Source organism: Pan troglodytes, chromosome 3 (assembly GCF_028858775.2).
Source record: "Pan troglodytes isolate AG18354 chromosome 3, NHGRI_mPanTro3-v2.0_pri, whole genome shotgun sequence".
Taxonomy (NCBI): domain Eukaryota; kingdom Metazoa; phylum Chordata; class Mammalia; order Primates; family Hominidae; genus Pan; species Pan troglodytes.
Window position 1 is genome coordinate 2,823,925 of NC_072401.2, and position 18,884 is coordinate 2,842,808.

The 18,884-nt window shown below is 55.4% G+C and overlaps 1 protein-coding gene across 2 annotated transcripts in view; it reads left to right on the top strand.

Annotated features, from left to right (window-relative positions):
• CFAP99 (cilia and flagella associated protein 99) overlaps window positions 1-18,884 on the top strand; it is a 46,715-nt gene that overhangs the window by 12,188 nt on the left and 15,643 nt on the right. For both annotated transcript variants that reach the window (XM_001174489.8, XM_063808592.1), the window contains 5 exons: window positions 5,622-5,766; window positions 6,820-6,914; window positions 12,058-12,170; window positions 14,059-14,236; window positions 18,732-18,812. In XM_001174489.8, coding sequence (XP_001174489.3) covers window positions 5,622-5,766; window positions 6,820-6,914; window positions 12,058-12,170; window positions 14,059-14,236; window positions 18,732-18,812 — 612 coding nt within the window. The remainder of the gene's footprint in view (window positions 1-5,621; window positions 5,767-6,819; window positions 6,915-12,057; window positions 12,171-14,058; window positions 14,237-18,731; window positions 18,813-18,884) is intronic.

Below are 18,884 nucleotides of genomic sequence, written 5' to 3' on the forward strand. Positions count from 1 at the left end.
CAAAAAAAAAAAAAAAAGTTGAAATTCTAACCCCTGGTTACTTATGAATATGACTTTAGAAATATGGTCTGTGCAGATGTAATTAAGTTAAGGATCTAGAGGTGAGATCTGTTACAAACCACTGTGGGACTGACTGGCCACCTGTCCCTTTGCATCTTGGGTGCACCCAAGGTCAAGTCCAAGAAGACACATGTTCTTGCTATGAGAGTAATTGGCTCTCGTGCTTTCAGTGTGGATTGCCAATTGGCTCTCCATGGAGATCCACTGCTGCTCTCCTGGGCAGGTAGGGAGCACTTGTTCCCCTACACCCTCCCCAACTTCATGTGCGGGCAAAAATTATTATCTTTGCCAGTCAAATAGGTGGGAAAAGTCACTTTATTATTTTTTTTTGAGACACTCCCTCACCTAGGTTGCAGTACAGCTCATGGCCACTTCCACCTCCCAGGTTCAAGCAATTCTCGTGCCTGAGCCTCCCAAGTAGCTGGAATTACAGGCACGAGCCACTGTACCTGGCCAGCTTTGTGTATTTATAATCATCGTTTCTCTTGTTATATTTTCCTAAGTTTGAAGCAAGATGTATTTCACTTTGAACCATCTGTTCGGACCGGTGTCTGTTAGGAAACTGTGTTTGGATACAACAAAATCCATAAAAGCAGTAGCTTTAATCAATTAAAGGTATCCTTGCTCATATGAGAAGCAGTCTGCAGACAGGCAGTCTAGAGTGGGTTCAGCAGCTCCATGATGCCATGAAGAACTCATTCAGTTCCTCTCCATGCAGCCATCCTTAACATGTACTGTTGCCTCATAGTCACTAAATGGCTGCCCTACCTCCAGCATTGCATCTATATCCCAGGTGAGGAGAGGAGAAAGGCAAACAGTATAAGGCATGTGCCAGCTGAATCTACCTTCCTTTCAAGGTGCTTTCTTGGAGGCCACACCTAGCAATTTGTCGTTACATTTTACTGATTAAAACTGTCACATGGCTCTATCATCAAGGAGAGTTGCAAAATATGGTTTTAGCTGGACACATTACCATGCCCAACAGGACGGCATTCTTTCTGTTAAGTGAGAAGTGCGGCCCTGCAGCCTCCGTTTCCTTTGCCTACTTTTCTAACTGACTTCAGGCTTTGCATTACTGATGAGCAGGTATTGGTGACATGAATCACAAATCCTGTTGTTAATTAGCCTCCTGGCCCCACACCCCTCCCCCCACCTGCCCCGGCCTGGACCTGGTCTAGCTCTTCCCCAACCCTGTGAGTCCAGCAGACAAGTGTACTTCTGGAGGTGCTGAGAAACCCCTGCAGCAGTCTCTAGTGATTGTGAATGCTGGACCCTTTGCTATTGAGTGCCTGCTGCTCTCCCTGGTTGGGGACTGAGGAGCCCTGAGCTTGACCAAGGCCCAAGATTTTATCACAAACTCAGAGACCCTTGGGCAGCCACAGGCCAATCTCAGCGACTGAGGCTGGTTCCCCATTAGGAGCCCACTCCTGTAGCAAGGGCCTCTCCTGCCTCCTCTGGGAGAGAGAACCCACCCGGCCTAGGCCCATCTCTGCTGGCCTGGTCAGAAGGACCTGGTCCAGCACCCCTGAGGCATGTGTCACCCCTTGCCCCCACCCCCAGGCCCCAGGCCCCTCTCTGTGAATAGGCTGGACACCACGTGTCCTGGCGGCCGCCAGCCCAGCATCAGTGGCAAGGACCTGGCCGTGGGCCCGGCCCGGCCTGGCGTGGACTGGGATGTCATTTACTGGCTCCTCACTCAGCTCTGCAGCTTCCAGGACCCTCCAGCCCAGAGTGGCACTGCCCAACCCGCCTTGCCTGGGGCTGATGGCGTAGGGCTCAAGGCTCTGACCTTATGAAAAATGCATGCTCACACTTCCCAAACACAGACGTCATTGATGAGAAGCGGAGTCGCCGGTGCCTGAGCCGGGGAGGCCAGAGGAGGTTGTCAGCCTCGTCCCGCAAAGTCATCACCCTTAGCGGCCACGCTGACTCACTGCTCTCGGAAGGGTCTGTCCTGGCTCCTGGGCTCCTCTGACAAGATGTCATCAGTTACACGGGGCGGGGGGGGGGACCAGTGCCCTCGGTGTGGGTACAGCCTGGCAACTGCAGGAAGCTGAGAGGGAAACTGAGGTGCCAGTCTGGCTGTTGAGATCAGAGCCAGCCCCCCGCAGGAGCCCCTCCCGGCAGCTCAGTGGGGGAGCCCTCACCCACCGAGCCCCCTCTCCATGCCCAGCCTCACTCACAGGATGTCACTAGGTCCCCGCAATCTATGTGGAGGCAGGGCATTCCCTTTCCTCTCTGGCGAGCGCCCAGGTAGCCATCTAGCCAAGAAAGGGACAGTAAACAAGCCATGCCGCGACTGGGACAGGCCATGTCCTGCGAGGGCTGGTCAGAAGCACAGTCCTCACAGCCGTGGGGTGAGTATGCCGGGAGGAGGTCGCAGGCAGAGGGAGAAGCCAGTTCCCTGATGAGGAAACAGGAGGCCAGTGTGACTGGAACAGCCAGGTCGGGCTGGGGACTCCGAGGGAGCTGGGCACCTCCATGCGGGGCCTCGCTGGCCACGGTGAGGAAGGACGCCTGACCCGACATCCATCTGAGAGGCCTCACCCTGACTGCTGGGTCAAAAAGAGACTTGAAGGGGAGCAAGAGGAGAGGGAGGGAGAGCAGCCGGGGTCCCCCAGCCGAAGGGCCTGGAAGACAGACCGAGAGACACGCTGGGAGTAAGGAACCACGTTTACTGCGCCGCGAGGTTGGCGGGGGCAGGCTTGGGCCAAGCCCAGGAGGCCGGTTTCAGATGCATTCATGCGATGTCTGCCCCAGTATCCAGGAAAGGCCCAGCGGCAGCAGGATCGAGGTTTCTGAGTTCAGGGATTGAGTTCAGGGAGCGGGGCCGGCTGGGGTATCCGTTTGGCAATCAGAATGCTGTCAGCCTCGAAGCTGGCTGAGATCACTCAGAAAGTGGATAATGAACAAACGTCACCATAGGGGAACTGCACCCTGAGCCCTTCCAATATGTGGAGGTTGAGAAGATAAAGAGGCACCTGCAACGGAGCCCTAGAACGAAGGGCTGTCCCCGGGAGAATGTTGCTACCAGCTGGCATTCCAGCAGGAGCCTAAAAGCCAGTCCTGGCGCTCCCAAGAGAAAGGGATTTAAATTTAACACGGGGAACCTTGTACTTAAAGCCATTGCAAGGGCTGGAGGAACTCATGCTGGGTCAGTCCCGGCTCCCAGCTGGTCAGGGCACTGCAGGGAGCAGCTCCCCACCACATCGGGTGGGACAGGCAGGGGCAAGCAGAAGGCTCTGGGAAGCCCAGCATCTACCACCCCTGGGGAGCTGAAGAAAAGGCGCATCCCCCAACCTTGCCCCTACCAGTTCTCCCATAAGTGTATATCTTGTTAGCAGAGCCCAGGCTGCACCCACATCCCCAGAGGCAGAGCTGCTGAAGCCTGTAGTTCTCAGGCCTCCAGCCCCTGCACTGCAGGGACGATGCTAGAAGGGCGTGGGAATGGCCCTATTTGCAGAGCAGTACCCAGATTGTTCTCATTCACATGTGTGGAAACTGAGGCCCCACAAGGTCATGTGGCTTGTGCAGAATGCTTCAGGATAGCTCGTTACCCTGTTATCTTAGTACAAAAGCAACTGAAGGGCTGGGTGGGGTGGCTCACACCTGTAATCCCAGCACTTTGGGAGGTCGAGGCAGGCAGATCACCTGAGGTCAGGAATTCTAGACCAGCCTGGCCAACATGGTGAAACCCCATCTCTACTAAATATACGAAAAATTAGCCGGGCATGGGTGGCTGCAGCCTGTAGTCCCAGCTGCTCGGGAGGCTGAGGCAGGAAATTGCTTGAACCCAGGAGGCGGAGGTTGCAGTGAGCTGAGATTGTACCACTGCACTCCAGCCTGGGCGACAGAGCAAGACTCCGTCTCAGAAAAAAAAAAAAAAAAGCAACTGAAAAAATCACAAAGGAAAAGATAGATTTGATCTAAAATAAAAGTAAAATTCCTACATGCTCTATATGCCCAAAAATATTTTATACAAAGTTAAAAGGCAAATTAAAAACTTACAACAAATAACTATCATATTTATGGCTATGTTAATAGCCTTAACATAGAGACCTTATAAAAATGACTAAGAAAAATGTTATCCCAATAAAAAAAGTTTAGCCAATTATATTTAATAATTTACAGTATCATAGAACACATTGTAAGTGAAATTAATTATTAAATAATGATAATTCACAGAAAAATACAAGTGTTCAGAAAACATATGAGGCTGGACACAATGGCTCACGCCTGTAATCCCAACACTTTGGGAGGCCAAGGCAGGAGGATTGCTTGAGCCCAGGAGTTAGAGGCCAGCCTGAGGAACATGGTGAGATCCAGTCTTTACAAAAAATAAAAAAATGAACCAGGCATGGTGGTGTGCATCTGTAGTCCCAGCTACTCAGGAGGCCGAGGTGGGAAGCAGCTACTCAGGAGGCCAAGGTGGGAAGCAGCTACTCAGGAGGCCGAGGTGGGAAGCAGCTACTCAGGAGGCCGAGGTGGGAAGCAGCTACTCAGGAGGCCGAGGTGGGAAGCAGCTACTCAGGAGGCCGAGGTGGGAAGCAGCTACTCAGGAGGCCGAGGTGGGAAGCAGCTACTCAGGAGGCCGAGGTGGGAAGCAGCTACTCAGGAGGCCGAGGTGGGAAGCAGCTACTCAGGAGGCTGAGGTGGGAAGCAGCTACTCAGGAGGCCGAGGTGGGAAGGCAGCCTGAGAGTGAGCAGTGATTCTGCCACTGCACTCCAGCCTGGACGACAGAGTGAGACCCTGTCTCAAAAACTTCAAAAAAAAAAAACTATATATATCTATATATATAGAGATATATAGAGATATATGAAATTTTCACTGCTAATTTAAAAATCCAGACTAAAACAATGAGATTCCTTCTGCTTTGTGAGACAGGGTCCCACTCCATTGCCCCACCTCGAACTCCAGGCATGTACCACCACACCCAGCTAAGTTTACACTTGACAGGCTCTTGCAGAGATGTTCCTTGCTCATACATCATTCATTTTCATTATTTTTTAATTCATTCATTTGAAAACCTTTATGAGTTCATTTGAAAATATTATTGTGGTAAAATACGCATGACATAAAATGTACCACTGTAGCCATTTTTCAGCATAGAGTTCCGTGGGGTTAGGCACATTCCCGCTGTTGTGCATCCATCACTGCCCTCTATCTGCAGAAGCTTTTCATCCGCGCGAACTGAAGCTCTGTCTGCATTAGGCGACTCTCATGCCCGCTGGCCCCTGGCACTCTCTGCTCTGCCTGGATGCGGCAGCCTGTTCTCATTAGCTGGAACCGCACAGCACTTGTCCCTTGTGTCATTCCTTGCACTGCCTCATCATCTTCGTTTATTTCTGTCTTTGCCCTGACCTCGCTTGGCAAACCCAGGAGAATCTGGGGACCAGTTCCTGAGTGGGGAGGCACTGCCAGCTGCCTTGGGGGCCCCACTAACAGGCCCTTTGCAGCCCCGGGGCCGCTCCACCCCTGCCTTTGCCCAAGTTTCCCACCCCCACCGCCGCCCTCTCCTCCCGGCCCGGCCAGGGCCCCCCACCGGCTGTCTCTCTTCCAGGCTCTGAGCCCCCAGAAGCAGAGCTTTGTTTTGGAGGTTCTGTCTGGGTGCCTCGAGTACCGGAAGCTGCTGACCGTCGTGGTGGATGCCTTCTACGTGGAAGATGGCCGACTCTGCCTGCGGGTTGACCACAGCCGCTTCGAGGGTAGGTGCCTGACTGGTCCCCAGGGCCAGGCCGTAGAGAACGGTTCACTCAGGCTCTCTGCGGAAAGGCCTGGCAGGCAGGCAGCGGGCGGGCGGGGCCAGCTCCTCCTTCCTGCCCTTGCACTGGAGACTTCCCGGCTCCTCACCTCACTTGGTCCTTACCAGGCGGACCAGGACCTTGCAGACGGGAAACTGATGCCTCAGGGCAGACAGACCTGGCTCTGCCACCCCAGTTTAGGGCATCCAGCTCCCAAAGGCAGCCTGGACAACACGAGAGCCTTCCGTAGGCTGACCCCTAGCCACCACTGACCCCGAGGCCTTTGGACAAGATGGACCCTGTGGCTGCCGTCTGGACAGTCCTGTGGGGGATTAAATACAAGAGACTCACTGCCTGGGCTTCCTGCAGCCTCTGACAGCCGTCTGCTTTCATGGGGCAGGGCGACCATTGCAAGCCAGGTGGCCAGTGCTGCTGGGGGGAGATCGGGGCAGCCCTGAGACCCTGCACACGGTCTTGCTGCCCCCGTCCAGGAAGGGAGAGGAGTGGGGCGAGCGCTGTAGGGTACTGGGAGACTGAGCTGAGCAGCTGGTGCCAGTCCTGAGCTAGGCTCCTTTCCCGACCCCTTGCCACCCAGCTGGAGCCTTATGATGCGCAGCACGTCCAGGCCGCAGGCTAGGGGCCCGTTACAGTTCCTGCCTTGGAGGAAACTCGGGCCCAGGTTTATTCACATTCTAGCCGGCTTGAGGTGACGATTCAGCTGCTCAGAAATTGACAAACAAGTCCAAAATGATTTCACTTTTACCTGGGGAGCCTTTGCAAATTCTGAGAACTTATCAGATGGGATTATTTGTCAAAGTGCTTTGAAACCACAAATTCATTGCACTCTAAGACAATGTTGTTTGTGTTCGTTTATCATTTTCAGGTGGGCGCCAAAAGGGTGGGGGTTTTCCTGTGGCTGTGTGCCCTGACACGGTGGAGGCCTTCAGCTCTGGTCCCGCCGTGTCCCTGGTGCCCCTGTGACGTCCCTTAGCCTCTGACAGACCCCCTGTTTTCTAGTGATCTGCTACCTAGCCACATTCCTGCTGGAGGAACTCGGCTTCCAGCTGTTCTGTAACATCATCAAGTCCCAGCCCGTGGATAAGATGTGCAAGGTGAGCCACCCCTACCTGCCCACCAGGCCACGAGGGCCACGGGTGAGGTCCATCTGATCCTCGCCCACCTTTCGTCATTCTGGTTGGTTTTTTTTTTTTTTTGAGACGGAGTCTCGCTCTGTCGCCCAGGCTGGAGTGCAGTGGCGCGATCTCAGCTCACTGCAAACTCTGCCTCCCGGGTTCATACCATTCTCCTGCCTCAGCCTCCCGAGTAGCTGGGACTACAGGCGCCTGCCACCACGCCCGGCTATTTTTTTGTATTTTTAGTAGAGACGGGGTTTCACCATGTTATCCAGGATGGTCTCAATCTCCTGACCTCGTGATCCGCCTACCTCGGCCTCCCAAAGTGCTGGGATTACAGGCGTGAGACACCGTGCCCGGCCTCTGGTTGGTTTTAATGAAAGAAACTCTGGTGGTTTTCTTCTGTATTTCAAATAAGTAGCAAGCTGGGCATGCTGGTGCCCGTCTGTAGTCCCACCTGCTTGGGAGGCTGAAGCGGGAGGATCACTTGAGTCCAGGAGTTTGAGGCTGCAGTGAGCAGTGATTGAACCACTGCACTTGGGCCTGGGTGACAGAGCAAGACCCCATCTCTAAAAAACAAAGAAACAACAACAACAACAAAAAACCCAATGCACACCAACTAGTGTGGGTGAATGCGCTGCTTTTGTCCTGGGGAAATCCGATTCCGCTCCTGGGGGGCCTCTGCTGACTCATAATCAAACCCCAGGCCCAGAACAGCCTCTCCTCCCTGTGCAGCTTCAGGGGTCCAAGGGAATTGGTTCAGGGCCAGTTATGAGGATTGGTACCCCGAGGGGGAGCCTGCAGGAGCCCATGCCCCTGACTGCCTGGGGCCACTTGCGTGGGAAGCTGGCACACACAGGCCTCTGGACCAAAATGTTTGGGCCTGGGCCTGCTGCTCGCTGCTGGCTGCTGCCTGCTCACACTGACTGCCAGGTTTTCCCAGACACTCATGGTACTCGTTCTTGCTCCATTCTTACAACGACCCAGTGAGGTTGCTCCTACATGGTACTCATCCCATGTGCGGAAACTGGAGCACAGACAGGATAAGTAATCTGCCCAATGTCACACAGCAAGAGGGTAGCGCAGCCAATTCCCAGACAAGACTTTTAGCCACTGGCTTGCTCCTCCTTACTCTGCATGGAGGGGACAGTTTCCAGCCAAGGAGAGCCACTCCCTGGAGAAGTGAGTGCGAAAGCCCTTGGGCCCAGATCTTCGAGGTCTCTCTTGAAGGAAGCAGCTAGCTCTTCAGGGAGTGTTCCAAGCCTGGAGAAGTGGGAGACCTGGAGTGGCAGAGCCCACCAGGATTGCAGCCCCAGAGACCTGGGACCGGCGGCTCACACAGCACCTCAGCCACCTAACAGGTGAAGGGAGGGAGAGTGCAGCCCCGAGCCAGCACTGTACACATAAATGACACATTTTCCATCTACACGGAAACGTAAGTAATTCATGAGGCATACACATTTGTATAGTTAGCTTAAGCAAGGCCTTCATTTTAATGAAAAAGCAGCAAAACTGATGGCATTTTCTGGCAGATACCTGGAGACTGAGTTGGGGCCAGCTTCCCTGGAAACCAGAAACCAAACCCCAGAAACCAGAAACCAAACCCTGGAAACAAGAGGTCACTGGTGTCTGCTCTTCTATTACTATCTTGACTTTTTTTTTTTTTTTTTAAGACGGGGTCTCGCTCTGTTGCCCAGGCTGGAGTGCAGTGGTGCAATCTCGGCTCACTGCAACCTCTGCCTCCTGGGTTCAAGTGATTCTCCTGCCTCAGCCTCCCAAGTAGCTGGGATTACGGCATGTGCCATCACGCCTGGCTAATTTTTGTATTTTAGTAGAGACAGGGTTTCACCATGTTGGCCAGGCTGGTCTCGAACTCCTGACCTCAGGTGATCCGCCTGCCTCGGCCTCCCAAAGTGTTGGGATTACAGGCATGAGCCACTGCGCCCAGCTTGACTTTCTTAATAATTGCTGAACAGGCGGGGCATAGTGGCTCACGCCTGTAATCCCAAAACTTTGGGAGGCCAAAGCTGGAAGTTTGCTTGAGCCCAGGAGATTGAGACCAGCCTGGGCGACAGAGCAAAACCCCATCTCTACAAAAAAATATATTTTTTTTTTGAGGTGGAATCTTACTCTGTCCCCCAGGCTGGAGTGCAGTGGCGTGATCTCTGCTCACTGCAAGCTCTGCCTCCCAGGTTCATGCCATTCTCCTGCCTCAGCCTCCCGAGTAGCTGGGACTACAGGCGCCCGCCACCACGCCTGGCTAATTTTTTTTGTATTTTTAGTAGAGATGGGGTTTCACCATGTTAGCCAGGATGGTCTCAATCTCCTGACCTCGTGATCCACCTGTCTCAGCCTCCCAAAGTGCTGGGATTACAGGCGTGAGCCACCGCGCCTGGCCAAAATTTTTTTTAAATTAGACTGGCATGGTGGTGCTTACCTGTAATTCCAGCCACTCACGAGGTTGAAGCAGGAGGATCACCTGAGCCCAGGAGTTTGAGGCTGCAGTGAGCCATGATTGTGCCACTGCACTCCAGCCTGGATGACAGAGCAAGACCCCTTCCTAAATGATAATAATAATAATAATAATTGTTGAGGCCGGGTGCAATAATCCAGCACTTTGGGAGGCCGAAGTGGGTGTATCACTTGAGGTCAGGAGTTTGAGACCAGCCTGACCAACATGGTGAAACCCCGTCTCTATTAAAAATAGAAAAAAAATTAGCCGGTCGTGGTGGCACGCGCCTATAATCCCAGCTACTCAGGAGGCTGAGGCAGGAGAATCACTTGAACCTGGGAGGCGGAGGTTACAGTGAGCTGAGATGGCGCCATTGCACTCCAGCCTGGGCGACAGAGCGAGACTCCGTCTCAAAAAAAAAAAAAAAAAAAAAAATTTGCTGAACAAAGATCCATGTTTTGTCTTGCCCTGGGTCCCACAGTGGTGGAGGTGGCCCTGGATCAATCTCGGCCTGCAGAGCCCCAAAGCGCCAGCCCAGGACAGAGTGCTCAGGGGCTGCTGCAGGGACTCCCTAGGAACTTGGGGCGCTGGCCACACAGCACCGTTGGGGACAGGGTGGTGCCCCCAACACTGGTGCCTGCACACTTACCAACTCAGAGAGCCTCTGGAGGCAGATCCATGGGAATAGCCCACATAAATCCCCAAGGGAACTGCCCAAGAGACTGCCTCCCTCCATCCCACACCCCATGCCCCGCTGGGCCATGCCCATCCCATTGGGGTCCTTCTTCCTGCCTCGGGGCTCCAGGAAGAGGCCAGCCTGGGCCTTGAAGAAGGGAAGCAAGCTACTGGGACGCCACCCTGTGGCCTCTCCAGGGAAGCCCCTGGGCCACACCTTGGGTGCTGGCACCACCATGGTCAGGAGTGGTGGGCGGTGACATGGTGTGGCTCCCAGGAGGTGGCGCTCCTCACTCTGCAGGGAGTGGCCCTGAGACACCTGTAGGGGGCTGATGGCCCCACAGCTCCAGGGAATCCACCCGCTGGCAGAGGGGGAGTCAGACCCACTGCAAAGCCCCACCCCAACTCCAGCAGATTCCGGGTAGGGCTGTCCCATCACACCCCAGTGAGGATGGGGGCCTCAATACAGGGCTGTGTCCTGGTGGGAGCAGCCCAGCTAAGACGCTGAGTGTGGGGATGGGGTTTGAAGATGGAGGGATTGGGTGGGGGCAGGGACCAGTGCTGAGTCTGTCCCAGGGGACTCAGGAAAGCACAAAAGGTCTGCTCCCAAATGGGGGTGGCCAGAAGGAAGGTAAGTAGAGACCCCAGCCTCGGGGCAGGGAAAATGGCCCCCTTGAGGGAGGAAGCAGTAACAGCATGCAGCTGAAATGGGAAGGGGTGGGAAAGGGGGTGGAAGCAGCTGCGGAAGGCTCTAGAGGGATCCCTGGTTTCCTCTGCATGGAGAAGAGAAGGGCGTGGAGGCCCTAGGGGAGGCTGGCCACCCTGGGGAGGCACAGCAGTGACTGCAGGCCCTGCCTGGCTGGCACACAGAAGCCGCCATCCTGCCTACCATTACCCCCGCTCAGCCCGTGCCTCCTCGGCCACCTCCCAAGTCAACTCCCTGCCCCCAAGACCACCATTCAGGATGTGCTTCTGGGGCCGTCACCATGCAGCCCCGGACCCTCGGCTCCCCATCCAACTGGCTTTCAGGAAGTTGACTGGACAAGGCCCTCCAAGCTGAGGATGTGCCGCCAGCTTCTCAGGCACCCCCTCCCCACGGCAGCCCACCCAGGGACCCCAGGGGCTCCTCCTCCCAGCTGGAAGGGAAGCCAAGGTCCAGGCCTCCAGCACCAGCATCAGAGTTCCGTGGTGACAGTCCCAGAAGCACACCCTGCGCAGTGGCCTTGGGGGCAGGGAGCTCACTGGGGGTGCTGGGGTCCTTGGGGGCAGGGAGCCACTGGGGGTGCTGGGGGCCTTGGGGGCAGGGAGCTCACTGGGGGTGCTGGGGGCCTTGGGGGCAGGGAGCTCACTGGGGGTGCTGGGGGCCTTGGGGGCAGGGAGCCACTGGGGGGTGCTGGGGGCCTTGGGGGCAGGGAGCTCACTGGGGGTGCTGGGGGCCTTGGGGGCAGGGAGCTCACTGGGGGTGCTGGGGGCCTTGGGGGCAGGGAGCCACTGGGGGTGCTGGGGGCCTTGGGGGCAGGGAGCTCACTGGGGGTGCTGGGGGCCTTGGGGGCAGGGAGCCACAAGGGGTGCTGGGGGCCTTGGGGGCAGGGAGCTCACTGGGGGTGCTGGGGGCCTTGGGGGCAGGGAGCTCACTGGGGGTGCTGGGGGCCTTGGGGGCAGGGAGCTCACTGGGGGTGCTGGGGGCCTTGGGGGCAGGGAGCCACTGGGGGTGCTGGGGGCCTTGGAGGCAGGGAGCCACTGGGGGTGCTGGGGGCCTTGGGGGCAGGGAGCCACTGGGGGTGCTGGGGGCCTTGGGGGCAGGGAGCCACTGGGGGTGCTGGGGGCCTTGGGGGCAAGGAGCTCACTTGGGGTGCTGGGGGCCTTGGGGGCAGGGAGCCACTGGGGGTGCTGGGGGCCTTGGGGGCAGGGAGCTCACTGGGGGTGCTGGGGGCTTTGCCCGGTGAGGGGTTGGGCCCAGGGCTCCGGCCCCCTGACAGCCCCCGTCCACCCCAGTTCCTCAGGTTCTTCTTCAACCCCCTGCACCTGTGCTCATGGATCAAGGACGAGTGGAGCCTCATCTACGAGCCGGCCCACGTGAAGGAGAACTGGATTGACCCCCTGATGAGGTAGGCTGGATGGGGGGCTCTGGGGGCCCTGAATGGCATCTGCACCCCATTCCACGTGCCTCCACGGGCACGGGAGCTCCACGTTCCCCTTCCTGCTCCCAGAAGCACTGTGAGTGTCAGTAATCACTCCGTGTTCGGATGAGATCTTCGGAGAAGCCCCAAGTCCCAGGCTGGCCCCACAGCCTCGCAGGGAGGAACAGACGTGGTCCAACTGCCCAAGCCCCAGCCTGGGCTCCCTCCATGCCAGTCAGCTGACACGTGGCGGGTGGCTGAAGGCCATTTCAGGACTGCCTGGGTGAATGGGGCAGAGCCGGCCCTTCTGCGCTGGAGCCTACATGCTGGCTGGGGCTGCATCAGTGATTCTAGTCCTGTGGGGACTCTGCAGGGCCTTTGGCCTCTCTGCAGATCCCAAGAGCGCGGAGTAGGGGTGAGGGTGGAGGGAGCTGAGGAAGCCACAGATCAGTTCCTGGTGGATTCTGGGGTCCAGATATCTCTCGGGGTCCCCAAGCCTGCTGCCCTCATGCTGCCCTTGCTGCCTTCTCCTGCCTCCCCAGCAGGCCTAGGGCAAACTCCGGGGCAGGCCAGAACCCCCAGGCAGAGGGGTCAGCACAGTTGCTAGGGCCCTGCCTTGTGCTTCATGGAGAGGCCTGCTGGGGCCTGAGTGCAGCTGAGGGGCCCCCCAGTTTTTTCCCTTCTGATAGGACTTGAAGGGATCCACTTTGTCTTCCTAAGGACAGACAGACAGGCTGTTTTGGCACAAGCAGCCCACTTAGGTGCCAGCTGTGTGCAGAAGACCTGGAGGCCCAGGGGAGATGGAAGCCGTTCCTGCGGGGAGAGGAGGCCCTGGAGATGCTCCTTTACCGAGGGGAAGTCCCCAGTCCCACCCAGTCCACTCCTGGCAATCAAGATAAACCTCCAAAGGAAGGAGTAGGAGTGGCCCTGCTGGTGCCCCTACCTTGTGCCCCAGGCTAGACTCACTGCCCACTCAGGGGCCCCCATGGCCTGGGCCTGCAGGGTTGCCTCTGGGAAGCTACTCAGCTCAGTTCCCGTGAGCCCCTCTTCCTGCACCACCACCCCCATTCAGGCTTCCTCTGCCTACTCTAGGACCAGCCCCTCTCCCCAACCTGCCTCAAGTTGGGAGCACTGGGGCCTGGCCCTGGCAAGACCCCAAGACTCCACTTGCTATGGGCCCTGGACCATGGCTCTTAAGGTGAGGGAGGAGCTATTTCAAGCCATGCCCTCTGCCCCCTGGGAGCCCACACAAGAGGACACTTGATAGGCTGATGATGGTGGGCTGTGCCCATGCTGGGTGTGGGACATGGAAGGGGGAGCCCCACACTTGGGCGGCCTGGCAAGGCCCTTCCCAAACCCCTGCTCGACAGCACCCCCACCCAGAGGCTGTACCAAGAACAACTGGGCTCCTGCCCCACCTGACTCCACAGCTCCATTTCCAGGAGTCACCAACAGTGTAGTTCCAGAATGTTCCTTTCCAAAAAGCTCCTTTCTCCACTGCTGGCTTCCATCTGCTCCAGCCCAGATTGGCTTCCTGCATCCTGGCTACTGCTTGTCCTCAGAGCCCCTGGATTCCTGCAGCAGGGCTGTCCCTGTCCTCCCAGCTCCCCACTCACCAGCATGGCCCAATGCCTCTGGGCCTATTTCCTGTATCTGTACAAGGGGACTGCGTCTGTATGTGTTTCAGGGGTTTAGTTGACAGCGTGTATGCCTACAAGTAGAAGCCACTTCGTGAAGTGAGGCCGTCCATCCCACTATCACCTCCACCCCAAGGCGGACCCAATCGCTGGGGGAGCCCTTTGGATCCTAAAGGCCATCGCCTTATTGAACAGCTTAGGGAGTGACCATAAGAGGCATTTCCACTTTTGCCTTCAAGATGGCAGCCAGAGGTCCAGGAGCTGATCAACCACCTGGAGGGCGTGTCTACCAGTCAATCCTCTCCTTTAAAGACCAAGGCCAAGGTCACAGAGCCCAAGGAATTCAACCTGACCGCCCCCAGGCCCCGCACCATTCCAGCGCCCGAACCAGTCCCGGTCGTGGCCAAGCCGAGACCCGTGAGTGTGGGCATTCTCAGCAGGCACTGGCTTGCAGGCATCAGGGTAGCCAAGCTGGGAGAGTGGACTGTGTGGGCCTGTGGGGGACTGGGCTCCCCCCAGGGCTGAGGGTGCACTGGACCAGACCAGGAACACTAAATGACCCCACCCCACCCCCACTCCCCACAGAGAGGGAAACCCAGCTGACCCGGAGCCCACCCAGTGGGTTCCCACACTCCACGCACTGTGGTCCCATAAGTAGGTGTTGAGTGGAGCTGTCAGGCCATGGGGCTCCGACCTGTCGGGAGTTGGAGCTTGGAGCCCACTTTCAACTCTGGCGTAATGCAACACCCCCTCCCCATTAAGTATGATGTGTAGATGACAGCATACTCTTTGGGCAGGCCTAGAGACTCTTCCTCTCTCTTTCTTTCTCTTCCCACTGCTGACTTATCAGTCAGGATGCTTTTGTATTGCAAATAACAGAAAAATGCAGTTCAAACTGGCTTAGACAATAGAGCACGGGCTGACCCTCATGAGTGAAGTAGGATAGGCTTCAGGCGTACGTGACCAGGGTTCCAGCTCTGCTTCTCGTCTAGGTGCATGAGAGGACACCTGGGGCCAAGTATTCTTTGGAAAAGTCTGACTGGACCAGCTTAGGTCTCAGGCCTTCCTTGAACTGATCACTGTGATCAGGAATATAATGTCCTGACTGGTCACGGGTTCTATCCCAAGCACCAGCAATGGACTGAGCTTCCCAGAACCAACGTGGTTCTGCAACAGGACTAAGGGCTATATGGGAGGGGAAGGGGATGGTGCTGGGAGGCCCCAGAGTCCTGCCCCACTCCCATCATCCTTCAGGTGTCATTAAAATCCCTCTTCCCAGAGAGGCTTTTCATGAACGCCTCAAATATGTCAGGTCCTTCACTTAGTTTACTTCTCACTGATCCTGGCTCCTTTTCTTCACCGAATTGGAGTTTAGAGTTGTTTAGTAATTTGTGGGCCTGCCTATTGTCTGCCTATTCCAGCAGACATCATCCATCTTATTTGTCCCATATTCTCTTTTTATTTCATTTTATTATTGTTGTTATTATTATTATTATTATTATTTGAGACAGAGTCTCGCTCTGTCACCCAGGCTGGAGTGCAGTGGCATGATCTTGGCTCACTGCAACCTCTGCCTCCTAGGTTTAAGTGATTCTCCTGCCTCAGCCTCCCGAGTAGCTGGGATTACAGGTACCGGCCACCACGCCCGGCTAATTTTTATATTTTTAGTAGAGGTAGGGTTTTGTCATGTTGGCCGGGCTGGTCCCTAACTGACCTCAGGTGATCTGCCCACCTAGGCCTCCCAAAGTGCTGGGATTACAGGCGTAAGCCACCACACCTGGCCATTATTTGTCCCATATTCTCGATGCCTAGCCTAGTCATGGCTCAAAGCAGAACCTCAGTAAATACCGGTTGGATGGATGGATGGGTGGATGGATTATCAGATGGATGGTGGATCAATGGATAGATGGATGGATGGATGATTGGATGGGTGAATGGATAGATGGATGATTGGATGGAGGAATGGATGGGTGGATGAATGATCAAATGAATGGATGGGTATGTGGGTAAGTGGGTGGATGAATGTCAGATGGATGAAGAGATGATCAGTGGATGAATGAGTAGATGGATGGGTGGGTGAATGAATGGATGGATGGGTAGATAGATGGATGGATGGTTGGACTCATGGAAGGATAAGTTGATGGATAGATGGATAGTCAGATGGAAGGATGGGTGGGTGGATGGATGGATGGATGATAGATGGTGAATGGATGGATGGATAGATGATCAGATGGGTAGATGGATGAGCAGATGGGTGAGTAGATGGATGGGTGAGTGAATGAATGAATGAGTTGGTAGATAGATGGACGCATGGAAGGATAAGTGGATGGATAGATGGATGACTGGATGGATGGATGGATAGATGGATGGATGGATGGATGGATGGACACATGGAAGGATAAGTGAATGAATGGATGGATGGATACATGCATGGAAGGATAAGTGGATGGGTGGATGGATGGATGGACAGATGATTGGATGATTGGATAGATGATCAAATGGTAGGATGGTGGGTGGATGAGTGAATGGGTGATCAGGTGGATGGATAGATGATCAAATGGATGCATGGATGAGTAGATGGATGGGTAAGTGAATGAATGGATGGGTGGGTAGATGGATGGATTAATGGATAGATGGATAGATGGATGAACAGATGGGTGGATGGATGATCAGATGAGTTTATGGATGGATGAATGGATGAACACATGGGTGAGTAGATGAATGAGTGGGTGAATGAATGGATGGGTGGGTGGGTGGATGGATGGATGGATGGACGGATGGATTGGATGATTGGATGGATGATTAAATTGTTGGATGGGTGGGTGGGTGAGTGAATGGATGATCAGATGGATGGATAGATGATCAAATGGATGAATGGGTGATTAGATGGATGAACAGATGAGTGGGTAGGTGAATTAATGGATGGGTGGGTGGATGGATGGATGGATGGATGGATGATTAGATTATGGATAGATAGATGGATGATCACATGGGTGAGTAGATGAATGAGTGGGTGAATGAATGGATGGGTGGGTGGATGGATGGATGGATGGATGGATGGATGGATGGCTTCATGGAAGGATAAGTAGATGGATGGATAAGTGGATGAATGGATGGATGGATAGATGGATGGATGGATGATCAGAGGGATGGATAGATGGATAGACAAATGGATGGATGGGTGGGTGAGTGGGTGGATGATCAGATGGATGGATGATTAGATGGAGGTGGATGATGGATGGATGATCAGAGACCTTGTTGCTGAGTAACCCCACAGTTGCCCCATCTGTATAATCTTCAGCATTTCTGACCCCATCTCCTCAGGGCTTAGTGTGTTTGTCTCAGGTCATGCTGCCAACTTCATCTCTCTCTCTGTCTCTGCCAAGCACAGCCCCTGCCTGGGCCTTCACCATGCCCTCCCATGCTCTATAGCTGTGTGCCTCTCAGTACAATCTGTGAGATGTTTGTGGACATGTACCTTCTCTGCATCCACAGGGTGGCTGTGCTGAAACTATCCTCTACCCTCCCTGCCCTGCCCCATGCCTAAGACATCCTTCCCTTTCAGGGTTGAGGGCCCACTGTAATTCACTCATTCATTCATCCAACAGATAGTTACAGAGTACCAAGTATATGCCAGGCACTGTGACCTCATGAAGCATGCACTTCAGTGGGGGACGCAGACAAAATCAGGATAAGTAAAACATATGTTGCGTTAGCTGGTGATAAATGCTGAGGAGACAAAATGATGCAGACAAAGGAGATAAGACGTGTTGGAGCGGTTGTGATTCTGGATTGTGTGGCCTAGAAAGGCCTCCCGAGAAATGCCATGGAGTAAAAAACCAGAAGTGAGCAAGTCGGCCATGGGGTGTCTCAGGGAACAGCATCCTGGGCAGGAGCAAGGTGCAGGCAAAGGCCCTGGGGCAGTGCCCACCCTCCCTCAAGTGTTTGAGGGTGGCCAGGAGGGGCTGGAGTGGAGTGAGGCAGGGAAGAGGGAAGGCGGGGTACCGGTCTGGTCACACATCCACTGGAGGGAGCAGAGACAGGACACATTGAGGCAGGCTGGTGCCAACACAGGGTCCCTCCAGCTGCCGTGGCCAAGGAGGGCAGTGAGAGGCAGTTCGTGGAGATGTCTTGAAGCAGGTGGGCAGGAGATGGATGTGGGTGTGAGAGACAGAGGTGACAAGGAGGACTCTGAGGCATGGGTGAGGAATGGACAGCGGTCGTGGTCAGTGAGGCTGAGGGAGGGCTGGTTTGAGGAAGATGAGGGTTTCAGGTTTGGACGAGTTGATTTTCCATGACTGTTAGATGGGCAGGGGAGAAGGCATGGAGTTAGGAGGGTAATACAGCAGTCTGGAGCTCAGGGATATCTAGGCCAGCCCCCTCCTGCTCCTTCATGGACACAGCTCCGGCCATGTTATCATAGCCTCCTGTGACTGGACTCAGGGATATGGTGCAGCCACCCTGGCCTCTGCAGTGTCCCCTCCTGACAGCTTACTTTGCAGGGGTCCATGATATTCTCCCAGCCTCTCCTGCCCAGGCAGCCATCTTCTGCCTGTCTCCCAGTGTCAAGGGAGCTGGCTGCCTCCCCTTCTTGCTCCTACCCACCCTGGCCATCCCATGCTGGCCGATGGTACGCCCTCAGTACTGCCGGCTCATGTCTTACCCCACCCACCCCATCCCAGGCCAAGCTCCAGACCCCACGCCAATGACCAGCCTGACCTCCTTCCCTTGACTTCCAACGCTGACCCACCAGCACCCAGTGGTGTTAGCTCCAGCCCTGTTTCTCCTCCAATGCAGGCCGCCACCACCCTCCCCTTCACCCACATCCACCAAGCTGTCAGCCCTGGCATTTCTAGGCCCCCTCCCACTCGCAGCTGCTGACCATAGGCTCTTCCTCCCACCACTTCAACAGGTCCCCCAGAGCACCTACCAGCCACCCAAGGAGCAGCAGCAGCTGGAGACAGTCAAGAGGTACAACCGCCGAAAGGCCGAGGTGAGCTGTGTGCGACCCCTGCCTTCCTAGAGACCCCATATGAGGGATGTGTGAAGGGAACGTGGGGTGGGG